The sequence below is a fragment of the Telopea speciosissima genome, chromosome 2 (assembly GCF_018873765.1).
Source record: "Telopea speciosissima isolate NSW1024214 ecotype Mountain lineage chromosome 2, Tspe_v1, whole genome shotgun sequence".
Classification (NCBI taxonomy): domain Eukaryota; kingdom Viridiplantae; phylum Streptophyta; class Magnoliopsida; order Proteales; family Proteaceae; genus Telopea; species Telopea speciosissima.
Window position 1 is genome coordinate 70,663,819 of NC_057917.1, and position 13,654 is coordinate 70,677,472.

General features: G+C 41.6%; 1 protein-coding gene across 3 annotated transcripts in view; it reads right to left on the reverse strand.

The window, feature by feature from the left end:
• LOC122649817 (auxin transport protein BIG) overlaps window positions 1-13,654 on the reverse strand; it is a 39,995-nt gene that overhangs the window by 15,064 nt on the left and 11,277 nt on the right. Inside the window, exons 5-14 of one of the 3 annotated variants that reach the window (XM_043843059.1) lie at window positions 12,393-13,010; window positions 12,121-12,301; window positions 11,385-11,619; window positions 6,727-11,295; window positions 6,425-6,644; window positions 5,700-6,116; window positions 4,824-4,967; window positions 3,236-4,261; window positions 2,060-2,563; window positions 82-918 (exon numbers count right to left, since the gene is read on the reverse strand). In XM_043843059.1, the coding sequence (XP_043698994.1) occupies window positions 88-918; window positions 2,060-2,563; window positions 3,236-4,261; window positions 4,824-4,967; window positions 5,700-6,116; window positions 6,425-6,644; window positions 6,727-11,295; window positions 11,385-11,619; window positions 12,121-12,301; window positions 12,393-13,010 (8,745 nt within the window). In that variant the 3' untranslated portion in view covers window positions 82-87. Of the gene's footprint in view, window positions 919-2,059; window positions 2,564-3,235; window positions 4,262-4,823; window positions 4,968-5,699; window positions 6,117-6,424; window positions 6,645-6,726; window positions 11,296-11,384; window positions 11,620-12,120; window positions 12,302-12,392; window positions 13,011-13,654 lie in introns of all 3 variants that reach the window. The other 2 variants (XM_043843061.1, XM_043843058.1) reach the window with 2 other exon arrangements.

Consider the following 13,654-nt stretch of genomic DNA (forward strand, 5'->3'; position numbering starts at 1 on the left):
AATAACCAGACCCACCAGCTCTAACCACGAAATCCTCCAGCAGACAAGCAACACATAGCAGGCTCCTTTTGTTGCACATAAGACTATTTAGCTCTTCCCAGCGTTGACTGCAGCATGCACAAAGTCTTCACAACGTGAAACCCCACCAGTGAGCACATCAGGTAGCACACCCATGATATCAAACGCCTCTTGCATGTCTGAAGCAGTGTTTATGTCCTCGAGCCATGACAATAGCTCCTTCGAGAACCCCACCATCTCCTTAACATTAACCAATCTCTCTTTCATCACAACCTCCCAACCTTCCAAAGCTCCATTGCCATCATCTCCCTCCATTTCCGTAGATGTTCCTTCTGCTCTTCCAGGAGCCACATTCCCTGACTTGTTCAGTTTGAAGAACCTCTGCAACTGCTCAATCAGACCAGTGTATACAAGCATCGACTGAATGATCTGGAACAGGTCGTTATCCCCTCCAGTCCCCGTTGATATGCTTTCATTGCTGCTTCCGGCTTCTGGTTTTACAACACTTGTTGGATCAGAAGAGAGACGGAGAGTGGACCGGCCATGTGTGTGCTGCATGTATGCATGATATATACCACGCTGCAAGAAGGCTCGACGATGTCGCAACCAGGATTCATAGGATTCAGCGAGGAGTGAGTTCACCATCATGAACTGGATAGTTTCTTCAGTTCCAACAGAAGGCCGCATCCCAGGAGAAGTGGAAGGCTTGGAATCTGTACTAGAGGAGGCTAAGTATGTTGAGACGGTCTTTGCCATGGTCTTACGATTGGTAGAGCTTCCTTGCTCCAGAAGATGATGTGCCATCTGAATCATGAAAGGAAGAAACCGGGAGTTGCTTTCTCTCCCCCCTCCTTTGCAGTCTGTACTGAATGAAGCACCAGTTGCAAATCGGGCAAGCATCTGTTAACAGAGGAACACAGTTGTGACATCAGAAATGTAGTCCATCCTTGGGAAAACCTTCCCCCATTCAAGAACCCTCAAGAAGGATTTTAGAAGAAAAAAAATGAATTGTGAAAACATATTCTGAAACATACTTTATGGAAGATGACCTGAATATTAGTTAATCAGAAACCAAAACTTGGTACCCCCCCCCCCCCCCCCCCCCCACCTTTTAAACTATTGCGTTCCGAATTTCAAATATGCAATTGATGCAAAAGCAGGTACTCAAGATACAGGTCCCTAATTACAAGTTAGCAGGCACATGACACCTGCTGTAAGACATCCTACGGTCCAACAACTGATGCTCAGAATCGCCACTAGCAGCCACTTGATCCTAATTTACATAATCAATCAGAACTAAGTTAGCTGCATTAAGGACATGTCACATGTCCCACCTAAGGTCGACGATACCAAAGCTTAGACTTGGCAACAGTTGGACATGATCTAACAGTCCCATCCACTGCACCCCTGATCCTAGAATTAACAGCAACACCGACGGGCAGATTCCAACTGAAACTACATAAACCAGGTAAAGTCAATATGTCTCAATTAATACAGATAAAAAGCCAAGGTAGACATAGGATAGACCACTAACAGCACATCTACTTGAAACCCCTGGCTAGAATACATGCTAAGCTCAAGCAAAAATGGCAACATGAGATATCTGTTGAACCACATTCTCCAAGTTCCATGTATTGTGCCTCTACAAAATCCAACCAGAGGGTCTCCCTCCATCTTCATGTCTTGTAAACAAGTGGGGCTAATAAGCTTTCAAATTACCCTAATTCCAGAAATATAAAAGAAAAAGTGTGTCCCAGTGCATGAGGCTCTTGCTACTGCAGGGTCTGGGAGGTGCAAATGTAAGCAGCCTTAACCCCCAGCTTTCAAGGAGAGAGGCTGTTTCCAAGTTTTGAACCCGCAACCAAGAGGTTGCAATACCACAACTTAACCGTTGTGCCAAGGCTCGCCCACTAATTCCAGAAATATCAAGACATAATAATACAGACCTAAACTGTTCCAGAAATATGAAGGAAAAAATAGTAATAACATAAGATTGCAAAGAAATAAATTGGAGCAGTGGGAAGCTTAGGTACTTCCATACCAGAACAATGTCATAGGTCAACAACCGAAGACGGCTCCCATCTGTACGTCCAAGGGCATTGAGATTGTCCCAGTACTGGTCAACACAGCGGACATATTGTGCCATGGGAACAGATGGGCCTCTCAAGGGGAATATGCAATTGCAAAGGGTCTCATTGTTTCTCAGGGTGGCCCCTTCCCACTCTTTTTTTGGATTCTTCAGAGCAGCATCAGCTCTCTTGGCTTCCTGATGGCACTGGAAGTGTATGATGTTGAAATGGCTGACGGTTGTGTAAACACACTCCCCACGGGTGCTCCCTGAAGTCCCAACACCGAGATTAACTCGCTTACTGTAGGAATAAACACCCAATATGTCATTGGGTCTCAAACTGTAACCCTCCCGGCAAACCATGCAAGCCAGCCCATCCTCCTCTTCCTCCACATCTTCCAAGCCTTCTATGACTGGCCGTGCAACAATGATGCGCTCACCACCATCTGACGCCAGTTCTTGCCGCATGCCAAGCCCCTGTTGTGCAGAAAACACACAAGGATCAATTTCAGCCAAATGGGCAGTAATGTTCCACTCAGCAAAACAAAATCACTCCTTTAATTTTATTCTTAATTGCTATAAAAACCAGCCCAACAAAAAATGTAAAAAATATAAACCCCACCTTCCCCCCTCCCCCCCTTACACACACAACATAAGGCCACAACTGCTACAGAGAGCTAATACTCACGCTTAGCACACTTTTTTAGAGTAACAAAAGACTGAAGCACTAGTTCCAAAAGAAAGCTCATCAAAATTCTGTTAGGTTGTTGGCTATGAAAAGAAGGTAGATGGAAGGTATTTCAAGATCTGAAAATTGTAAGAAAGTGAAAACAAGAAGGCAGATGAAAATTCCAATTATTTCATTTTTGTTCTCCAGAAGTAGGGTTCGGGGAGTTGAACATAAAGAAATATGCAAGTGAATGAACAAAACAATGCAGTAGACCCATGACTGTTTTTAACTCCTTTTAAATATCTGGAATGTTCATACTTTTCACTCTCCAAAATAATGCCATAGATCCAGGTTGTGTTTAATATTTGGATACTTTGATTGGTAAAAGAGATCTACGAGGAGGGATAAATTGAAATTAATTATTTTATCAATTTTGAAGGAATAACCATATATGTAAATGAGCTTGAAACTAGAACTACCTGCAACAACTCTTCTCTCTTCCTCAGAGCCCGACGCCGCATCTCATCACGGGTAGCATGTCGCAAACTTCGCACCTTCTCCCCTAGGAATCCATCCCCTTTATCTTCCTTATCGGCTAGTGTATCTAATAAATTCTCAGCTCTTGCACCTATCTCACTTTCTCCAGATACACCCTCCAAAGCATGAAGCAGTGGTAAGATCCCACCCTCATCTATGCATCTTTGAGTGGCCAAATGGCCCCTTGAAAGTCCCCTCAGCATGGACAATATAAGTGGGACTGACGGCAGTTTTAGACCAAGAGCCCATTCTGCACTGGACTTAAAGCCAGCCTGTCCAGTAACTGCAAATGTCTCCTTCAAGTGTCTAACAGCAACACCGGTGATACCCTTCTCCAAAATAATGTCTTTAAGTCTGTCCCCACAGGAACTTGTTTTTAGTGACTCGGACACTCTAACAAAGTTCTCCAACGCAAACCTCTGTTTGGCCGCTTGCTGAGCTATACCCTCATCCTTCGGGTTGTCCTGATGCTGTTTTTGCAGCTGGTCAAATTCACTCCAATCTTGTAGATAAGGATTGAAATGCTGGATGAGTGCTTCCATTGCTGCTGGTTCTCCATAAGTCAGATAAGGTAGGATCCTTGCAACCATCTCAGTGTTCCTCTGCTGCTTATTGGACTTTTTAAGACCTGAAGGGTGGCATAACCTTTCCAAGAACATGAGGACTATCTTTTTGGCCTGTTCCCCGGTGCCACTTTCATCACTGGTAACTGTGAGCACACTCTGAGTTATGCTAATATCACTCTCATTTGCTTCCATTGTAAGACTCTCCACAATAAGAAGGATTCCCTCAGCTGGCTCCATGGCATCCACTGAGAAGGCACGCCTTGCTGTTTCGAGAAGCAGACCGAGAGCTCCTAGGCATAACAAAGCCCGTCGGTTTTCTCTAATCTTGCAGCAGTACATAAGAAGATTGAGAACTGAAACCAGCTCCTCTTGGTTGGACTTTAGGTCATCATCCCGCAAACGCTGTCAAATTAGACATAAATATCAGTTATATATGCGTAGTGAGTGGACTAAGTTCCTTTGACCAGCCAAATGGACTTCCATAAAAGAGAAAGGAACAATTGCTGGATACAAAAGAAGGCAATCACAAGAATATAAGAGTGGTAAATTTCATTACTCGTCACCGTCAAGATGGTGCAAGAAAATGTTTAGCAATTTCAAAATACACACAAATTTCATTACTCATCACCGTCAAGATGGTGCATGGCAATTTCAAAACACACACACACACACACACACACACACACACAGAATAGCAATATATAATCAAGCCCTACTAAGAAAGGAAAATCAACACAGAAGACGACAATTCCATTTATCATTTATTACTTACAAAAATAGGATAAACACTCAAATTCACAATGCATATCCTCTATGTATGTAAAATGGGAGAAGAGGGAAAATAATTTGGAGACGAAAGTTCTTAAATTTAAAGCAATTGAGCACCCAAAAGAAAACCTGAGAGTTCATTAATACAAATAAATAAATAAGACAAATATCCGATGTTATTATATAAGCCACAGACCTCAATCATGCTCAAGATAATTTCCAGCCCCCCGTACTCCCGAACAGCACCTGCTATTGCAAACTCAACCTCAGGATCCTGTGATTCTTCTCTATCCTCTTCCAATTCTTTAATCATGGGCTCGGTAGCTTCACCATCTAATCCCTGTCAATAATAGCGTACAAGTCTATATAAAAATGTGGTACTCCAGAATAAGGCAGCTAGGCGTTACAAAATATTATGAGACACATGTTGGCTCCTACATAATACCAAACCTCTCAACTAGGTTTAATGGATGTCGACTTTTAGGGAGGTTTAGCAAGGACACCCCATGCACAAAAAAATGAGTTGGACAAAATTTTGCCCGCATGTGTGTTATATACTTATATGGCACCATAAGACTTGCTTCTTCTAATCTTCGCAAAACTTAATTAACATGTATCACTACTCTATGTAACTGATGTACCAACAACCATAACATGCATATCAGCTTCTTAAAACACGTACTTGGACTCTCTTTTTTTTACCCTTTTAGTTTCTAGTGTAAATTGAATTACACAAGAAAGCTTTTATTTGAAAATTTCAAGTAAACAGTCAAATAAAAAAGAATCCCGACCATGTCAATTATTCTAGTCACAAATAACCATTCCGAAAATCTTTTCATACCATAAGCCCTAACATAGATTCATAAGGTGTGCATATCCATACTAATCCAAGTAAGGCCAATCTGAAAGATTCCCAATCAGTTATTTAACCTCCTAATCAATCGAATCCTTCCTGGGTGGGGAGAGTGAGGAACCACCCTTCACAAAAATTATAGGATCTCATTCCTTGGGTTCTCTAGCTGTAATGTTCAGAACACACTATGAAATGTAGCCCTAACTAGAGCAAATGTACCTGAAGTCGGTAAGTCACAGCCATAGGTGGAAAATCTCTCGCAGATGCAAATGCACTGGATGATAGCAAAGCTGCATTAGACATGGTACTTGATGACTGGCTATGGGATTTCTTCCAGACCTGCTCATAAACTTGACCAATGCTCAAGTCAAGAGAGATTATATTGCCAGCTACCAGTAACTCCATGCCATAGTCATCCTCGAGAAGACCTAAGAGATCCAGCTGATGGCAAATCTTGTTTTTAACGTCACGCATCAATGGACCAATTTCAGCACTGGAATAAGGATTCTTAGTCATTGATCCCCTGATAAACTCCTCTTGTGTATGTGCCTTGTTCAGAACCAAGAGATACACAGGTGCGGGCTTTGAAGGACAGATCATATTGCAGAGTTGCTCCAAAATAAACTGCACAAGTGATTGCGAAATGCTTAGAAAGGGAAACATACCATGTCTAACGTTTCTAAATATGCATCTGTTAGTACAACAATTAAGAATCATTGGCAGAAAGAGAGAGAGTATAACACTTTGGTCTAATGTATCAACTACCAACTAATAATGCTCATGGATGAAACTAATCTTCAAAAACAAGGATAACGCATCAGATATGCCAGAAGACAACTCCTTAAAACAAAGTAGACAAAATATGACGATATGCATCAAAAACTCCAGACAGCAGCCAAAATAGTTCAGAACGCCAACAGCAAATCTAATTAATCAGTCCATACCAGAGTTCGTCCTTTTCGTTCCTCTCCATGGATTTGCAAACGAGATATGCAGGCCCGGATGAACTGCCGTTTGTTTTCACTGTTCTCAAGAAGAAGACTGTCCAGAAGATCTTTTAGAAGTCGATTGCAATCACTAATTAACTTTGTCTTCTGAACTATCAGACCCCTAATAACCAGTAGAGCCTCGAGAACTTCAGACAGCAACTCATCTCGCATGAATCTAGCATCAAAATTAGATAGTGGATAAAGGAGAGAAGAAAAGAATTAGACAACATTTTCAAATAGTAAAGAAGCAGTTATACCGTGATCGGATGTTGGGAACCTCCAGAAATTTGCCAAGGAGTTCAATCAGCTTATGAAGGATAAACCCTTGGGATATGTCTATATGAAGGCTCCTCTCCTGTGATTCAACATTGCCCACTTCTTGGGTTATTAATTTACATATGGAAGTTAGACATCCCCTAGCAGTCAAGAACAGTCGCGCATCTTCAGACTCTGTCATCTTGAAGAGTAATTCAAAATACTCTGCTGCACTTTCACCAGCAGAAAGAGTTGCTGGTAGCAATGACATGAGCAAATTTAACAGTCGAAACCGTCTTGATGAACTCTGTCCGCAAAGCACACTAATAAGGGTGCACATCTCTGACCTTATGGATTGTGAACACGCACTCAGTACCAACTCTGAGACCCATGAACCTAGTTCAAATGTAGACAGGTCACTCTTAGCTGTCCACCTACAAGTATGGCGTTTCCATCTAAGTGCATACTTGAGAGCTAGGTAATCAGCCCTTTGGGGTCGAGACCTCTGGCCTGCTCCTTTGACTGCCTGAGATACTTTATACTGCCTCCTTACGAAGTCAAGATACGAAGCCCCCTTCTCCCACTCAGAATAGCTCAACAGTTGTATATCCTGAGACTTCTGGGATCCATCCCAAAGTTTCTCTGATGAATCTGTCACAGGCTTACTCCCACTGACCAGGCCAGTTAAAGATGGAGACAGATTTACATTATTACCATCCTTCACCTGAGGAATGGACGCAGACTTTCCCATTCCCTGCTCTTTGTCTTCTGTGTCAGGTTTTGGGGGAGTACATGACTGAGATATTATCCTTAGACAGGGGAGAATAACATGCTCAGATATAGCAGGATGTTTAGCACCCATCTTAATGGAGGAAAATAATAATTGGAAAGCAACACGTAACCTCGATTCCCAGAATTCATCAGCCACCGAACAAGTTTCTGCAAGCAATAATAATTCTTCACGGGTGGCCAGGGCAATGTCCATGGAGCGATGATGTTCAAGGCAGTACATGACTTTCTTCTGTATTAAGCCGTTCAACTCAGACACCGCATTCGTGTCACCCTCAGAGAAAGCACAAAGTACTGCCCTAGCCTGAACACGAGCTGTTTTAGGGCCCTGATGAATATTATTTTCAAACAATTCAGATAGGATTCCAGCTGCAACAAGCTGTTTCTTACAATTTGGATACTTTGCTAAGACCTGTAAGAGCTCCAGACATTGCGTGACAAAAGTAGTGGCACAGCCATAGCAATTATTTGGCGACCTTGGAACAGAAAATCTTGATGCAGCCACTGAATCATCCGAACGCTTCTGATGCAAATAACTCATTAAGACCCGACGAAGCCCTTGAAGTGTCTGGACACTTTTGCTGACAGAGTCAAAGGCTGCCTTGCACTTCTCACCATATAGTACACCAAGAAGAGCAATCTTACGGTTTATTTTACAGGAAGGTCCAGGCAAAGAGACCATCATTTGCTGGACAGAGTCTTTTTGCTGCGAGTCAATTTCATTTTCACCAATGCTAGATACAAGCTTAAGCAAGGGTTTCTTGAAACCCAAAAGTTGCTGATACCTCCTGTGAGCATTTTCAGATTCAGATTCTATGGCAGCCAATCCTTTCTTCATATCTTCATCATTCTCCATGTTATCAAATGAGAAACTTGGCTTTGCCATGAAATTAAATTCAAAACGACCATATTTGCTATATCCACATTCATTGCAGAGAAAAGAATCCAGATTCTCATAATTTATATTACGGCATTGTCTGCATTGATATGCATTCTCATGGCAATTGCCACAAATTCCATGCTTATCAGTGACAGAGCGGCTGCAACGGGGGCACTGCAAGGACTCGAGGGATGAAGCCTGAAGATTCTCATAGAAGGAGTCAAGCTCAATCATGAAGTTACAAGCAGTGATGGGAATAGGAAACTCCACTTTTAGCTCCGTTTGATTGAAAGCAAGGTGACAACTCTTTGCACGCTTCCACAAGGACCAATTGTTTTTCAACTCTGATAAGTCAGCCACTGGCCTATTATTGTAGTACAGGTTCAATACTTTCACTGATTTTGACTTTCGAGCATCATGTACAGTCATAGTCACACTCTGGATGGTATAGCTCCCAGTACACTTAACAATTATACGGTTGTCAGTGAACTTTGTTTCAGATTTCAGACTTTCTAGCTTCATCCTACTGTATGGCACTTCAGGACAGCTACAAGCTACACAAGGCTCACTTTCCAGATAGTATCCATCAAATTCAACAAGACCACTTAAGGTGTTATATATGCGCGAATTCGGATGATTAGCCAAAAGCTCATTCTGCGCATGAAGTGTTTCAAAGATGCACCTTACTATATCAGGTGCCAGGCATCGGTTGAAAATTTCTGTATCCTGTTGCTTTGAAGTGCCATCAGGTACCTTCCCGAGCAGCCAGGTGACAAGTTCAGTGTACTCAACAATATTCTGACCATACATGGGCAGGGATTTAATTTTTTGCAGAAGAGCAGTTAACATGATCTCCTTGAATGACTGTTTTCCATGATGCCAGATACCATAAAGAACACACTTGGCTTCAACACGGACAGAGGTTGAGTTCCATTCCAGTAAAAAGCAATCGATGAATTGCCTCAAGACACTGCCATCCTTGTCATTGAAGATTTGCACAGCCTGCTCCATATCCAGATAAGACTTGTCCAAACCAGACTCAGATCCATCATCACTTTTCTTCTTCTTCTTTGAATCTACTGGTGGTGTACCTAATTTATTAGTACTTGTTCCTGCATCTCCTTCAGTTTTTTGCATGAAGGTGCCCATGTCTTTCCCTGTGTAGAAGGCCAAATTGAAAAGCTTAAGAGTCTGGATGACAGACTCTTCACCAAAATAGAATATTCCATTCATGAGAAAGATCAGAACATCCCCATGCCTTGAACAGTACTTTTGCCAATTCCGAGGCCTAGCAGCAGCTACTTCTGAAATAGAAGACAGGCATTTCACTAACTTCACACTTCTCTCATATGGGACAGGATTTTGAAATCCACCAGATTTATTAATGAGTTTGTAGAGCTTCTTAACTTCATTAGAGAACTGCCAAGAGTCTCGGACATTGTAATAATGAGTCTTGCTCCCACAAAGATGTAGAAAAAGCCTTCTTGCATACCTCCGTACAAATGTTGTGTGTGAGTTGTTGATGTAACTGCAGAGAACATCCTGATACCCATCGAGCTTCAAGTCCTTGCCAGAAGATGCTTTGGAAGCTTTATCCTTTTCCCCAGCTTTGTCTTGCTTTTCTGGCCGAACTAGGCTGTACAGTAGCCGGAAGGTGTTTTCCAGCAATAGCCTGTGGTAGTCCATGAAAATATCTGTACGGTGAGCTTTTGCATATGAATCAGAAAAAAATGGAGAAAAGTTTCCAGCTGGTAGCTCTCTCCGAACTGTTAATAGAGCTCCGCATCCTGAACCAGGATTTAAGCCTTGGCCAGTTTCCAAATTCACATTTGGGGATTTGAATACATGCACCAGCTGCTGCAAAACATCCATCAAGTAATTAACAAAAGCCTGCTGCCTAAGAGCGCTGCAGGCCCGAAGCAGCTGGGAAGCAAACTCATTTTTCTCTTGATCGTCTATGGAAGATGGAGCACCAACTGAAGTGGAAGATGGAATCTGCACCATGCTTTTATCTTGCGTATCTGCATTGCCACTTGCTTTTGGTAGAGAACTGTCACTGCCAGGCTGATTCCAGTTCCGCAACATCAGGGTGAAGAACATGAAAACGAGGATTACAACTTCCCCAAAGGAAGAACGGGTTTTGGTTAAAAGAGGTTTGTTCAGATTAATCTCATCCAAAAACCATTTAATGAACTTCTCCAAATCCAAGTTTTCAGGGTTTGAGCTATCCATGAAAGGTCCACCCACTGCAGAAGATAGGCCGTAGAACAGCTGCATAATAGGAATGGACCGAATTCCCGAGGTCGTCTCCATCCATCCTCTTAGCTGTTTGATGAGCTCATGAAGAAGCAAAGAATTGACAGCTCGTTTCGAAGCAGAAATCGAAACTATTCTTTGATCAATTGCAGAACCAGGGAACTCTCCAGTTTCATTGGATTCCAACAAATGGATTGATGGAGAATTCTGCACATTAATGTCAGCAGTGACTGGCAACAAGTTCGTATCACTTAGATCATCCATGGAGAAATGAATTTCATTTCCATCTCCACCTAATGAATCCACTTCAATGGGAATTGCAGACATCGGGTGATCCCTAGAATGTGGTGGAGGAAGCCTATCTGCATCCAGTACTTCATAACAAGCCTCACACAGATCAAAATCTGGGCACACTGTACAATGCCAACGGCGTCGAAGTATTGGAACAGTAGAGCAACCATCACAGCAGTATTGAACAGACGAAGTAGTAGAATCTTCTTCAATCATGACCTGGGTATGTCCACCTGTAGCATTGCTGACCTCAGAATTCACAGGAGCAGATACAGAGTTCTCTGCCACATCATCTGATGCTAACATAGTCTGCTTCGGAAATGGAACTTGCAACAATCTTGACGATATCGCCAAGCTGCAACACAAAAGGAATGAATCATTACTTACGGAATAAAAATTCAACTCTAAAAATGTACTGAAGAATATCATGCAGAACATGACAACCTGCTGGATGTCTGAACAGCCTCATAAGGTGAAAAGAGTAGTTTCTTGAGTAACACAACAGCTGGTGCAACAGAGCGTCCAGCTGCATCATTTCCATGTAAAGCCAGGCATTCAGCATAATTATAAATGAGCTCCACAGTGGGAATAACAATGTTGTTTATAGTTTGTGTGTCCGGTTGCTCTATATCCAAAATTCCCCAAAGAACCTGCATTAATCCATCCACTACTCCAGAACCTACATCAGATTGGAGAAAAATGTGTTATGTATATAACGGAAAAAGAAAATAATAACGGGAGGGGAGATGGACAGTTCACCAACACAAATCATCAGACTTGTATGCATATAGTGTTAGGAAGATAAGGGGAAGAAGAAAAAAAAAACTTTCAAAACGGAATTTAGTCAATTTTCACCCGATCTTCCTACTTATGTGAATTGAGATTATTAGGCTTTATGCAGAATCAAAAGAAATAACAAGAAAACTTGCTTCATTTGAAGTTAGAAAATCCAGCAACAGCCAACTTAAATATAAGAATGAGGAGAGCAAGGCAATTAGTTTTTACAGTAACACTGTTCAAGTGACAAACTAAGGTGCAAGTGTTAAAGAAATATATGAACTAAGGTTCAAAGAAAATTTCATTAGAATGTAGCTAGAAAACATGATTCTCATGGAACCACAATAATTCAGAAACATATCAAAGGGGCAGTCAACAAGATGGAATAGAATATGAAAAGTACCATTAGTCTCCAGAAATGTGGCCAAGTTTGAGCGACGGTGTAATGCAATCTTTGAGACTGCACGCACCTGGGCAGTATACTCTTCAATTACCCAACCCGCCGTGGCACCACCAACTCCCAGCCTCGAAGCAAGGACAAGGGAGGATTTAAACACACCAGAAAGGCGCAAGGTATCCTTAACCTAAGCGAGAAAATGATAACCAGTGATTCAAGTGTAAAATAGTTAAAAAATATCCAACTATTCAAACAATTAAAAGTCATAAGATGATTACATGATAGTACATGTCTCTTTTTGGGAACACAGCCTGAAGAACACAGCAAGCAGCAGCCTGCAATAACAGCTCCCTGTCACTTTCAAATATTGTCTCCAGTAACTGGTTGCATTTAAGTTTGCTTATCTCCTGTTTTACTTCGTCAATTCCCAAACATCCCTTAGATCTGCACAATGAATAAAACCTAGATAACAATTTCAGTCCATCTGCAACAACCTGCTCCTGAATTGAAGCAGAATGCAAAGACTGACGCTTCTTCCCAAGTTCTACTACACCAGAACCGGAACCTAGCACATGTGCTTCCATATCCAACACAGCATCCATTTTCTCTTTCCAACCAAATTCATCCTTAGATCGGCCATATACTTCCAAGGAATCAATTCTGGGTAGAGCAGAACCATTGAAGGTTGGGCCGACAGAGATTGTAAATTCTTCATCAGCGAGGAGTGATTCAGCAACAGTAAATGGAATATCATACCATGAACGCATGCCTTCATCCAGTTTGATGACCCTTTGGAAAATGGTAATATCAGAAGGAATATGATTTGCTGACGTATTGCCCACATGAATGCGGAAACCCACCATGACTATATCAGGATTTGGATTGGACACAGTTATCTGAGACAAATAGACACAAGAAGTTCAAATTATGGAATCCAGTTAAATACAATTAGATTGCAAAGGTGATATACAATCATGACAAATTCATGGTAATATCTTTTATGGGCAGAGAGCAAATGCCAATGTCACACTCAAACAATGCTTGTATCCATACAATAAGATAAGACAGAATCCAGTTCAGTATATTTAGGTAGCGCAACTGGTAAACAACAATGAGAATTTCATGGACTCAATGACCAAATGGCAATGTCACACAAAAATAATGTTCATATCCATATGATCAGATAAGGTAACGACAACTTATGATGTGTAAGAAGAATCTATAAATAAAACTATATTATAGACCATAAAAATTCAAAGCATATCCACCACCAATTTTGGCAGCCACACAGGTAAGGCAAAATGAGATAGCCCATGAGTATAAAATATGAAAGGCATTGAGCATAACTAACGGGTGTCAAAGCAAGCACGAACTAGTAACATTGGTATCAAGAATGCATTGCAAATGAAAAGCAGCAATGACATCTTTTACCAGATAAAAATGAAGAGTAATGGCATCTTATCCCTACTACGCATAGGAATGAGGCAGATTCAAATGCAGACAATAGTTTTAGAAAGTGAACATAGTGTTTCTTATTTGT